At 33.2% G+C, this 13,859-nt stretch overlaps 2 protein-coding genes across 2 annotated transcripts; both read right to left on the minus strand.

Moving 5' to 3' along the window:
• LOC18606591 (2-C-methyl-D-erythritol 2,4-cyclodiphosphate synthase, chloroplastic) lies at positions 2,707-6,811 on the minus strand. Its single transcript, XM_018118480.1, has 3 exons — positions 6,329-6,811; positions 5,964-6,094; positions 2,707-3,297 (listed from the first exon to the last, which is right to left on the minus strand). The coding sequence occupies exons 1-3, from the start codon at positions 6,678-6,680 to the stop codon at positions 3,064-3,066; spliced, it is 717 nt and encodes a 238-aa protein (XP_017973969.1). The 5' UTR covers positions 6,681-6,811; the 3' UTR covers positions 2,707-3,063.
• On the minus strand, positions 7,456-11,017 carry LOC108661081. The gene is made up of 4 exons (XM_018116838.1): positions 10,686-11,017; positions 8,831-8,891; positions 7,942-8,003; positions 7,456-7,797 (listed from the first exon to the last, which is right to left on the minus strand). Exons 1-4 carry the CDS (start codon positions 10,767-10,769, stop codon positions 7,720-7,722), a joined length of 285 nt encoding a protein of 94 aa, XP_017972327.1. The 5' UTR covers positions 10,770-11,017; the 3' UTR covers positions 7,456-7,719.

The following is a 13,859-nucleotide window of genomic DNA, read 5'->3' on the forward strand; positions in this document are numbered from 1 at the left end:
TATTTTAGTTTCTTACAATTAAATGTACATTCTTTAATATCATAACATATTAATTTTTTTTATCTTCTTGAACCTCTTAAGTTTTTTGAACGTAATTTTACTCCTTTTAAGTTGATTATAGTCTTTCAATTCCAACAATCTCAAATTCAATAAATCGATTGAATCGGTTGAATATTAATAAGTTGTATTTAATTTAATTTCAAAAAGTGATTTAGTCGGTTCAATTACTATTTATGAAAAGTTGATTTATTCAATTTTTTTTTATTGAACCAACTAATTACTCTATCTTAAATATTACACTTAATTACTGATTCAATGATAAATGTATAATTCTTGAACATCATTATTACTCTTTTAAAATAATTATTTATTCCTTTTAATTTTCAACTTCTGCACAACCTTACGTGCCTCTTTTGACTTATATAACTTGTAGTTTTTTCTTCTTTGTCTTTACTTTTCTTTTCTTTTCCGTCCATTCGACACGCTATTTTCACCTAATGAAGAATTTAGCTACGCACCTAATCTTTGTTCTTTTGTTTTCTGGGCAAAGAGATCTTCTCCGACATTTATACGATTATAAAAACATTTTTCATGACAATTATTTATGTTACGCAATAATTACTCTGCCTTTCAAAAAAAAAATTTGTTTCCCGAATTAATTCCGCAATAAAGGTCCGAAAGATTTGACTCACACGGAACCGTGTTGTAGATGTAGGTTCACTCGTTAACTCACTGCAAGTCACAAAGTGAACTACAGAACCGTCCCATGTGATTATCATACTAGTACTTTGTATAGTAAGGTCAAGGGTAATCATCTTTGTCAATGAAGAGATTCAGCTTTCGGCTTGCCTCGCCCATGTGGGCATTTTACTGAGCTCCATTCTCATATGTTAAACATGGAGCACGAGCCATCTCAGGTGATCAGAGGCAGGGCTGGTGCAGACAACTATTGCAAGTCATTGGTGCTGTTCTCCCAACCCTTTGGACCCTCTTGCTTAGTGTCTGCTTAAACAATGATTAAGGTGAAGTCATCTGATTAGTTCAATGACTTTGAAAAGTGGAATCAAGATTAGTGGAGTGGACACTTCTAGAGGATTGGTTGTAACCCAGGATTAGAGTATTTGCAGAAAGCATAGCGACATCAGGAGGCATTCCATTGCTTTACTAAGTATTTAAAATGGAAAATCCGTAATCACCGACAATAAATTAATTGTAAAAAATTGAAGACCGACTTCAGATTGGGAGGACTTGAAACAGCGAAGAGAAACCTTTTAATATGTGTCAAATTTTGCTGTGTGCCTGGATCAATTCAGTAGAAGGTCCCAATCTGGCTTATCTGCTATGGCCCTTTCTATAGAATAATTCAACTCTCTATGGCCCCATTTTATAAATGCTATATTAATAGTGTTTACTCAAAAGAGTGCCGAGAAAGGGCAACGAGCGATGGTGGCATAATTGGCCGGGTCTGATTCTGACATAAGCATTCAATTCTTTATTGTGCCTATCCCCATTTTTTTATTTCTTGTTGTCCCTTTGAGCACAGTTGGATTACACAAAGCTAAGCTAATCCTTTTAATATCTCCGTTGATGCCTTCATCTTTCAAGGGAAGATTTGATCAAGATTTTCTGTATTACCAGCTAATTAATTACTTTGTCAGCTGGGTTAATTAGCTTACTTCCTCTATCTACCTTTGACTGCAACGTTACCTTCTTCATGCATTTAATACTCCCTTCCTTGTTAACGAATTCCTCTTTAACTTTTTTAAAAAAATTTACTTTGTTCTCCAAACTGCCGCTATTGAATACCCAGTAGTATTCAACATGATAAAGTACAGAACAATTAATCGTGTGACATCGGAAGAAAGTTACACAAAATATTGAGTTTGGAGACATTTAGCCTTTTCTCCAGGGAACATATGACAAGTTTTGGAACTAGAAGAAGACAAAAAAATCCTTGGTGGCTTCTACAAGTTGCTACTTGGTTACAAGCTTTGTCAGTCTCAGGGGAGGCCGGCGAGTGGGGGGTCATTCCTCCTGAGATTCTCAGGGTAAGAGATTGATCAGAGATGTGCAGTTTGAAGCCTTCATAGGCGACCAAATCGACCCACTTGTCTACCTTTCTCTTTCAGTTTGAGTTGAAAGCTTGTAATTAATCTTTTCAGGAAGTCAACAGATTGGATTCCTGCTTCCTGTAGCGTTGAAAATTCTTAATCTGGTACGATAACACTTTGGCTATTTGAAAAACCAGTTACAAAGAGTCTGAATTCCGCCTCTGAAATGGTCGAAGCAAAACTTGAGGGACTTTTTCTGGGTTATTCTTAGTGGATGACACTCCATAAACATGAACATACGGCGACAATCATATCGGGAAAATCATCAGAAAAATGGGATTAATTGGCAATGGTCAGAGAGTTTTAAAATCGGCTTCTACTTTGACCTGAGGGTGAGGGGAACATTCTCATTCCTTGTCCAACAAAACAACAAAAAAGTTTCCAAAAATACAATTCATATTTCCTTCGTAGTTTTCGTGTTGGGCGCATGCAGCAAACAATATTTGAAAAGAGAAAACACACCAAACGTCAATCAATAGTCATGTGAAATTCATGGTAGTCACGCATATGATGGTTTAATGTGGAACTTGAGAACAATTCAAATTCAATCAGGAAACCGGTGAATTCACCAAAGTTGAACACGTGAACGCAGCCATAGTCACTTTAATGCAGCAGAAACTAGGAATTCAACATTGAAGTTGGGAAACTGTTTAGAACATAGATATAAACGCTTAATTTGACTTTGGTCTGTATTCTACTGCATGTTTTGAGCCTTTGACAAACGTCATAGACTAATGACCAATCGGGAAACTGTAGCCTCGTCAAAACTTACCATCGTTGTTGTTCAAGTCGTTTTGGTAAAATGTTGAAAACACAACTCTAACATTGTGGTCCAACCAAACACATCAAGCTTTCATACTTAGCAATGCCATAATTTATGGCAGTTTTACAACTAATGCTCACGGTATGCCATACAATTTCCATACTCGAGACTGATATCCGAGACCTATATTTACTTCCTCATCAGTAGGACCACAGTATGGGCTGCAATACTTCGATTTTCACCAAGACTGTCGACCTTCTCATGAGTCTTTGCTTTAAGATTGACAACAGATGGGTCGGCTCCCAGCAGCTCAGACAAGTTGGCTTTGATAGCCTCCTTGTGTGGACTTAATTTTGGTCTTTGAAGAATTAAGGTGGCATCTAAGTTTCCAATCTCATAGCCTACTTCATGCATGAGTCTCACCTGAAAAAAACCATGCTGCAGGGTATGAGTATGATTAATTTAAATTGTATGAACAGCTAAAATTGGAGACATAATCCTATATTCCTAGAATGGAAGATATAAACAATGAAAGCCTAGCATGACTAACACGAGCAGGGTAGATAATGCATGAGGATAAAAAGGATTCCAACACAAACAATTTATACTCATTTCATTTTTTACATAATACTCTATTATTTCTGTTTGATCATGCTTAGCATATTGGTCTGCACAAACTTAGTCAGGAAGTTCTTCAACTGATATAAATATTTAGTTATTTATCACTAATTTCTATGATTTGAATTCAGTATAAAGTAGAAAGTAAAAATATCAGTTTCCTTAATCAAATCAGTTTGTGGGTCATCCACATCCACATCCACATTTCAAAGTGATCATGTTGTCATTTGCTCCTATCACATCATATGTGAATGTGATTATTAAGCCTTATAGAAGGGTCTAAGTCAATTACTAGTAGCAACTTACATGTATTAGCTACTTTATTTAACACACCATGGAAATAAGCTATGAAAAGAATAAATGGTAATAGAACATGGTTTAAGTCTGAGAAGTTGTTAAGCTGGTGGTGCTTAGACCCAGAACATTACAATTGGTATTAGAACATGTGTTTGTTTGGTGTGGACTTTCACATTGTGCTGGTGAGATGTTTGATCCTGTAGAGTGGGCTTTGATTGTGATTGTGATTGTGATGTGTGGCCTTGATGAGGACATCAAGGATTTGAGTGAGTGAGATAGTGATACCCAATCCCACATTAGATGCAAATGTGATTGTTAAAACCTATATAAGGGTCTAAGTCAATCACTAAGAGTAACTTCAGCTTAAACTTTTAAGAACTACGAGGTTTAGGCTCAAAAAGTTGTTGGGCCAGTGGTGCTTGGACTCAGATCATTACAGTTCCCCAGCTTTGTAGTTTGCGGTTAATCATTCTTCCTTATGCCAGTTCTAGGTCAACTCAAGATAGATCTATCCTACCAATTTAAGGTTGGCAACCTCACATTAAGTTAAAACTTTTAGAATGCCAAACAATCAATCCTTGTGAAGAAAGTAGCATTAAAAGAGGTGGAAGGGCAGAGGCATTAGGAGAACACATTATTGATTTAGAGGCTATTTAGGAGTGAGAGCCATATGGGTCCAGTGCCATTTTGGGGGGGAATCCCACCACACTAGCCTGTGCTCCCAACAGGGCTTTAGTCTCTTCTCTGACTGAATTCACTATACATGCAAATGCAGGTTCAGCAAGGATCCTCCACTATACTATATAAAGGGACAACTACATGAGAACTTCTAGATGAAGCATATGGCATAAGATGTAATATAGCTTTTTACTTTACAGCCTAGACTGGCATCAGCATATAGCATCAGTTTGGAAGATGGATAAATACAAATTTAAGGTTATACAGGGTTTTCATGCACATACATGAATATGCAATAGTTCAGTCAATAATAAAAAGTCGATTCTATTTCCAATCACAAACAAATTAGGCTGTTCTGAAGAAAGGTTCATTGAATTGTGGTTGGTGAAGTCACTGTCCAAAAAGCATCAGAGATTTTACAGAATTCAAAAGTGAAGCAATATCATACCCGATACATTGCTCTTAAAAGCATCAACTTTTATTAACTTATTTTACCTAAAACTTTTAAGTCAAACATCATGTTTACAAGGTGCATCTGCACAAAGTATTACTTTGCAGGCTAGGCAGAATACAAGGTTATACAGAATTTTCTTCAGTTATATACATGCACATGCCCTTATCAGTAAGTACAGTCGACAATAAAGAACTTAATACAATTTCCATCCATACACAAGTTAAGCTGTTCTGAAGAAAGATTCATTGCACTGTTAGATTCATTGTATCACATAAAGTACAAGGTTCATTGCATTGTGGTTGGAAAGTCACTATCAGTGTCAGACAATCAGAGTTTTGCTCTGATGCAGCAGTATCATACTCACTTCTCCACTCCTCAATACAGGCAGCCCTCTATTGATTTGTTCTGCTAATGCATCTAATAGAAATTACCAAATGCTATGAACTAGCAGACTCAGTTTTTGTTTCTAAGCAGATAGAAATTAACCAGCCATGCCCCTCAAGAGATCAATAAGTAGTGCTATATCATATATGGGTTGACTACAAAAACTGACTGTGTAGTCTGTCCAATCCACTCAAGGAGTTCCTTTTTATTTTATTTTTCTTATCAACAAGGCTAAAAAGGATATTTCATAAGATTCTTATACTTAAATGTTGTGTCAAAGTACATTATTGGAGCGTATGACTTTCAGAATGATTAATATTTTCCTTCCTTAACTATGCACCCAAAATAAATAATTGCATAATTCAGCTCTGTGTTGCCTTTTCGTTTACTTTCTCTTCAACAAGAGTTCATAGAGTACTAGTGTTCTAATATAGGACCCTTCTCCCAACCTAACACAATCCGTCCAAGTTGAGGCCAGATTTTAAGTAGAAGTTTCATAGTATGGCAAATAAAGCTTTTTTTTCTTTTGTGTGTGTCTGTGTGTTATGAACTCTGTTTTTAAGGTATCCAACAGTGAACCAGTCAAAGCATACACTGAAAATAAAATACCCAAAAAAAAAATAAAATGAATTTCTCAAAATTACCCAAAATTACTCACAGCTTCTTTGATAAAGACAGAAGATGGAGCTCCTTTCCACTTGGGATCAGAGTCAGGAAATATCTGCCCTATATCAGGAAGCCCTAAAGCTCCCAGTATTGCATCCACAACACAATGAAGCAGCACATCTCCTGCAACACGTTAATCCCCATATAGTTAGCATCAAAAGCAAATTGTGGATAATTTAAACAGATAATACAACCAAGAGATACAGATTCGGAGAAAACATATACGGGGTTTAAAAAAAAGAACTTTGATAAATTAAAACTATCCAAATACAAGAAACTAAAAGATATAAAAAATGGATATTAAAGTTGGGAAAAACAAAAATAAAGCAAAATTGGACGATTGGAATGTGAACATACCATCCGAATGAGCCTCGCAGCCTCTATCATGAGGAATATCAATCCCACCAATGATCAAAGGGTAGCCAGGCTCCAAACGATGAAGGTCGAAGCCATGGCCCACTCTAAACGGCAAAGACTTGGAAGGTTTCGTGGAGGTGGTGGGTCCATCGACTGCAACCGAAGTAGCACCCGGTGAAATTGAAGCTGTAAGAGTAAAAGCTGAAGAAGATGATGATGCTGATTGTAGGATGTTATTATGATGCCTGGCGGTTATGATACGAGGATTAGGCAACAAAATGGACTTGTTGGAGATCGTAGTGGGGGTGGGTTTTGCTGGAATTGGAGAACAACTGTAAAAGTGAGTGGCCATAGCTGTTGAAATCTTTGCCTTGGCAGAGAAAAGGCTCTGTTTCTTTGTGGAGTAGTTTCAGTTTCTTTGTTGACTCTGTTTTCGTGGGTTCCCTTCGTTTTTCCTTTTCCTTTTTTTTTTTTCTCTTTTTTGGTATTTGTGGCAATAATTTGTTTCCTTTTTTTTTCCTTAATTTTTATTTTAAAGGTAGGTATTTAATTGCAGGAACCAAATAATATCATTCGTTGTCTACTTTCCATTTGTCAACCGCTGGGTGCAACTCCGGTGAATGGCCCATTTCCAATGTGTTTACCGAAATTCATTCAAGTGCAAACACAGCCACTGCAATATATGATTTTGTCCCACATTCTCAAGTAATTGTTAGGAAACGTTTTTTCATCAGGATATTGCGTGTGGGCAAATTGGTGCCAAACTCAAGACTTTGAGAGGCCTAATGTTGCCAAATTTGGGAGACCCTAGACAGAAAACGACCCTTAACTCCGTGAAACATGAATGGTCATCAGATCTTTAAGTCTTAAACCTCATGGAATATTCTGTTAAGAAGTGATGCAACACACTACCGTACCTCTACCTGTTGTTTTGAATCTCAGTTGATTCCCAAACTACTCTTATCTTCTGTAACCCCACAGGGAAAACCTTCAATTTATGTAATTGAAACAGGCATAAACTAACTTCATAAGCAACAGGAGCATGGATATTATATTAAAATATGCAGCTCCTTGAGCCCAAGCAATATCTTCAAACCTGTAATTACTTAGAGATGCAACTGTGCACATCATATAAAATGAGCATACATGGATTTAGCTTTTCAGCAATTTAGCCACGCCACATGGAATGAAATACCAAACGGAACATGTAAAACTAAACAGAACACTCCTTGTTATTGGGATAACCCAGCTATAAGTTTGATTTCTACACACAAAATGTACATGTGTGGTGTCCCGTTTTACAACAACTGCCGCACAGTTTCTACAACACATTTATATGAGAATATACATTTACATGAGCATCAAAGAAACCCAAGAAAATCTCATCACGACTATGAGGTAGAAGCCCTAGGTTGCTTGCATCCATGCTCTGGTATTAGATGTTCAGTGGCTGCTCTCTTTGGTCTCAACTGCAATGAGAAAAGCAAAAAGAAACTAAATGAACCCAGACACCCACTCTCAAGGTGCATGCATGTGTCCTTGAATTTGTAACAGTGACTGAAATTATTTGAATGCGGTGTTATAACATGAAAAATCATAAACAAGTTACTAACCTTCTCCTCAGCACGCTGATAGAAATTTCTTATAAGTATATTTTTGGCCTCAGTAGTTATAACTGTTGAAAGTGTTTGAGAGGTCAGTTACACAAAAAGAAAATGTTCACAGGTCAATTAAAAAAATAAGGATAAGAAATCAAGAATTTAAGCCAATGAGCTGTGGCACTGCACCAGAATGCAATCTCATTTAGTAGTGCCTTTGTGTTTGTAGCACAGGCAATTTAGAACACGCATACAACTTAACAATTTCATTCCAATTGATAAACTTCAAACAGCAATTTCAATCAAGTACGCAATCAATCACTGGTTTCCAATTAGAAATCTCCATTCTTCGTCGATATCAAAATGAAACTGAGAGAAGATGAACAATTCCAGATGAGTACTCTACGACATTTAGATTACTGCAGAAGGAAACAAAGAACTAAAGAAACAAGGTAAAGCAATTCCACCATTTCAGAGACAGATGACAAAAAAAATGTAAGCAAGTAGCAGTGGCAGCAAGCATAGAGTGCCATGTAAAAATCAAGTTCTCAGTCCAATACCAATTATTTGAAGCCCATTTGTCAAGGCAATACCATTTTTACAGAAAAATGACATCATATCCAGTTCCAATTCAGACATCTCCACATAATTTCCAGCACTTGCTGCTCTCAAACAGAAGTCAACATTCAACATCCTAGAAGGTACCTAGCCAAATAATTATCACAGTATATGACATGAATTTTTAAAATATATTATCACCATGTAGACAAAGTCTGAAAGAATCAGCCAACCAAAGGTTATCATGTTACCATTGCAGACAGTTTATAAGGCCAATAATATCTTATATTTCCTCGGGAATATTGTTTCACAAGTAAAAACAAGGAGAAAAATATCAGTTCAATACCTTGGTCAGGTGGTGGAAGAGTCCGGCTATGAGTAGGGCGGTAGGTGGCAGGTGTCATTTTCTAGCCAAAAAGAGAAGATTAAGTACAAAAGTTAAAGTGCAATCAATTCTTAACATGACTGAAAAGTAAGGAGAAGCATTTTATGCTCCTAAAATATTCAAGCAAAGTAACAAACCATACAAGTAAGTGTAATTTTGTTAAAAGACCAACCTATCAATCTGAAAGCAAAAAGACAAGTGTAATTTTGTTAAAAGACCAACCTATCAATCTGAAAGCAAAAAGACTAATTTGTCATAAATTCTTCATTTGAAAACATAAAGGAGCTCCATATGAACTCCATCCATTAGCATAGCATCTCACATGCTAAAATAGCTAAAAAGGATAGAAAGTCTGGTGAAAAATGTTCTATACCCTTTGGACATTTCAACAACTCTTACTTAATCGGAAACCTTATAACAGTTAGGCAGGGAACCACTATAAACTATTGAAACAAAAATAGATACATAAATTCATATAAGCCTACATGTATGCATGCTATGAAAGGAAATTGATATCCTGTAGTGCACCATGTGCTAGAGGACAGCAATTCAAAATTCACCATGCAGCTTCTTTACCAGGTGAAACCCTGCCTTACTGAACTCTTTTCGGCAATTTTATTACCCTATACAAATTCAAGATCTAAACAAAACTAGAATTAAGTGAGAATTTCAAGAAAATGATCAGGAGGTAGACCAAGTAAAAGAAGAAGATAAAGGAAAGAAAAAGGGTGATCTAATATCTCTCGTTCCTTTTGGGCTTTCCCTTCACCTTCTCTCTTTTCTCCTGACATTTCAATATTTTCAAGCGACTGCCCAAATGTCATCAACACAATCATTATCTCAATACGAATCACCAGTAAAACGGTGCCCAAGTTAGAATGCAAAAGCTCAATTTCATGCGTTCTGTCAATAGCATGTCCATGTCATGGACAGGATTAATTTTTTATCAAGAAAACAGCAAATTCTCAAACCAATTCTCTCAATACCCACATAGAAACAAACTTTCAACTACCAAGTACACAGGAAGATCTGAAATATAGAACTTCTTGATCATTGTTAAGAGCCAGTCTTAAGAACTTAAACTACCAAGTACACAGGAAGATCTGAAAAGCTTCTAGAGCATGAACTTAAAATCTTGGTAGATTTAGAAGCTGACAGTAGCATGCAGTGGTCAAAATCACAAGCTCATGAATAGTTACCCTACCATTTTAAGGAAACTGCCATTCCCATACAAGAAAGCATTTCCACGCTAATGCTTGTGCTGTATAAAGATCTTTGTCATTTTAGCAAACAGATAATAACAAGTCCTATTTGCATAACTTAGATGCTTCACATGGTAACATCACCATATTACATTCCATTCATTCAAATTAATAAACATACTAGTGTTAAATGTATCTTGCAATGCAAACAACAAAAGCACTAAACGTGTAATAATACCGGAGTAGAAATTCCGAGAATCATTTAACCCCTATAAATACGAAAGCAAGATATTCATTTGTAACCACAAACGAACTTTATCCAAAAAGCTTCTGACGACTAACTGATTATATGGACTACAGCATTTTTTAAGGTCCAAATTCAGAAAAGCGCTTTGAGAAAAGAATCCACCAACATCATATCTGGGTAAACCTTGAAACCTAATCATAAAAATCTAACAGTTCTTCACTACTCATCTAAAACCGCATGTGGGTTTTATTGCAGTATCAGAACAGTTGAAACGAACAACTTATTCAGATCATACCAGAAAAGAATTCGTATTTTCATGTATTTTTGTTAATGGGGTTGGGTTTAAAAAGGATTCTGGGATACTTACAGAAGGATTAGAAGGATCGGAGGGACGAAGTTGGCTGAAGTTATGGGGGTCAAACGACGGCAGGTCACCGAGCATAGACCCCATTGGGGAAAAAGAATATGCTGGTTTCTGCACCCAGAAAATCTCCGGAGAGAGATTGGGACAATTGAGAAAATGGGAGAGAAACCACAACAATGCCTGCCCCGATTCTAGACTCAGCCTTTTTCGTACTAGTGCTGGATGATTAATCGGTAAATTGATGTTTATATATATATATATATGGCAATAGCTTAAGCATCCATCCTAGGCTGTGGCCTGTTTTTGTCTGTCCCACTCCCCCTCCATTGCCAAAATAAAATAGAGTAACATAGTTTGTGTACAAGTATACTTTTGTATGCGTTTATCTACCCAATAAATGAAAAACAATATAATTAGTTATAATAATATTTACAATAAGGTAATTTATTAGCTTATCATGTGAATGGGAAATGCCATACATGAGGCCACATCAAAGAATTAAAAACCGTCTTAAAATATAATCATTTGACCGATTTTTTTATAAATATAGCTTTTCAGTGAATTTTTTTTTGAAGATTATTTTCGAAAATACCTCTCATACGTAAGGTGTTTTATGAAAATAATTTTTTTTATAATTTTAACTACATTTAGTCAAAAAAAATTAATTTTGAATAAAATTACCTTTAATGAAACCAATCCATATGTTTATATCTGCATTTTAAATCAACTCATATCCTTTGAACTTTTATTGTTAGACCATTCATCTTTAAAGTATTTTTTGTCAAAAAAAAATTTAAGCATTTTGAACATTTTAGAGTATTTTTTGATATATAAAGAAAAATCTTTGAGCGTTTTGAACATTTTTAAGCATTTTGTAATAATTTGTGATATATAAAGAAAAACTTTTGAGCATTATTTATCAAATAAGCATATTCATTGATTATATTGTTAAATAGAATATAGTGTTTTGTTTGAAGTTGTTGATTTTGTTAAATGTAATTTAATAATTTTAGTAGTTTTTAGGCATTGCGTAATTAATTTTTAAGCATTATGTGATTAATTTTTAAACATTATGTTATTAATTTTTATACATTTAGTGATTAATTTTTAGTTATTACGTGTTGGTTGATATAGCATATGTGACAGGTTGATAGACATTGCATGACTAGTTAGCAAGGTATTGTGTAACTAGTTAGTAAGACATTGCGTGACTAGTTTTTAAATATTGTGACTTAGGCATAATCTAAAAATCAATCACATAATATCTAAAAATCATAAACGCATTAATTAAGTCACACAATACCTAAAAACTAGTATTGTAATACTTAACAATCAGTGACACAAATGCCTAAAAACTAGTAATGTAATACTTAATAACTAATTAATTTGTTTGCTCGCAGCTAGGTTTAAGTTACTGAAATCATACAGTTTTTTTATTTACAAATACGTATAATCAATTTAAATTTATCAACTTTAGGGTTTTATGAATAAATCAATAAGCCAAATAACCTAAAACACATACTTTGATGTCATATCTGCTCTTTGAAATTGTGAGAAAAATATCGATGGTGAGATAGATAATATTTGATAAGAGATAAATTATATTTAATTTTAAAATTTTTATCTATATGACTGGATAGAGAAAATCGAAATCATTTTAATTTATTTGAAATTGTATAAAGGACATTATTGTCAAGTCATGTCAAAAACTGATTAAAAATAGTTAAAATAATAATGAAGGATATTTTTTAATTAGACTTATGAAGAGAGTTATTTTTCACAATTTTTTTTTTTATAAATATGACTTTTCAGTATCTTATTAATACAAGGCAATGTTATTCATTATTACGCATTATTTTGATATAAGTATATACTATTCTTATTTCTTTAAAAAAAATTGATTTTAATAAAGGAGCATGAGATATGCAATTGTACGGAATATTTGTTCTTTCGTTCAGTTGCCAAATGACTTAAGGAATAGACATTCTCTGCAATTTCTATACCCAAAATCACTCAAAATCAAGATTAGCTAATCTCAACTCATATGGTATTTGCTATTGCATGAGTGAGCCTCTAAAATTAATAAAACAAAAGAGCTCCTTATAAGTGAAAATCAAAATAAAATTTAAATAAAAAGTTTAAGTTTTTAATTATATATTATAAATATTAATACTTTAAATTTAAAAAATAATTAAAATAATTAATATTTAATCATAATAATATTTAAATTATAATATAAAATATTAATGATTGCATTATAAATAATATTTTGATATTTTAATATTTTAATTATCAATTATTAATATTTTAAACAAATTATAAATTATTAATATTTAAAAAATAAAAAAAAAATAGATAATCATGTATTATAATAAAAAATATTTTTATCTTTTTATCACTTATTCTTTTATTATTTCAAAATTATTCTTATCAACCAAACATTTTAATAAGTCATAATAGCAATTATTCCATTCCATCAATCAAACTATATAACAACATTTTCATTTTATTTCTACTTCAATATAAATAATTGGTGCAAAAGTACAAAGGAAATAATGCTTTTCAAAGTTTAAAAATATTCAATTTTTATTTTTGAATATTAGTATAGTGTGGTATATAAAGTTCAAGAAAATAAATTCGATTCTCTTATTTGGTTAGCATTTGTTACTTATCAAACCTTATATTCAATAATTGGTCATGATGATTTTGGTAATTATTAAACCATTCAAAGTGGAGTGATAAATTTGAATTTTATAAAGTTCAAATTTACTATTTTATTTATGATAATAGATCAAAATTTTCACTTACTTTGGATAATTATAATTTTTCAGAAAAAAATGAAAGAGTACGTTTATGGCATAATAAAATGTGGGAATAAAATTTCCATAATATTACTTAATAAAATTTGAAATACTGTTATAAGAAGCCTCGTATGAATAAAATATTACAAAAATCATATTCATAAAAAATTAACTATTTGATTCACGATACACATAATGTGACAATAACTAATCATTCATTCTTTAAAAGATTTTTAATAGTCAAAATCAAATATAAATTAACATTTTATTCATCTACTTTAATTTGAATGACTTATTCAATGATTTTATTATCCATAATTAAAATTACCTTACAATATCTTTCATTCTATATCATTAACAAATCTCAATAAACATT

The sequence above is a fragment of the Theobroma cacao genome, chromosome 3 (genome assembly GCF_000208745.1).
Source record: "Theobroma cacao cultivar B97-61/B2 chromosome 3, Criollo_cocoa_genome_V2, whole genome shotgun sequence".
NCBI classification, from domain to species: Eukaryota; Viridiplantae; Streptophyta; class Magnoliopsida; order Malvales; family Malvaceae; genus Theobroma; species Theobroma cacao.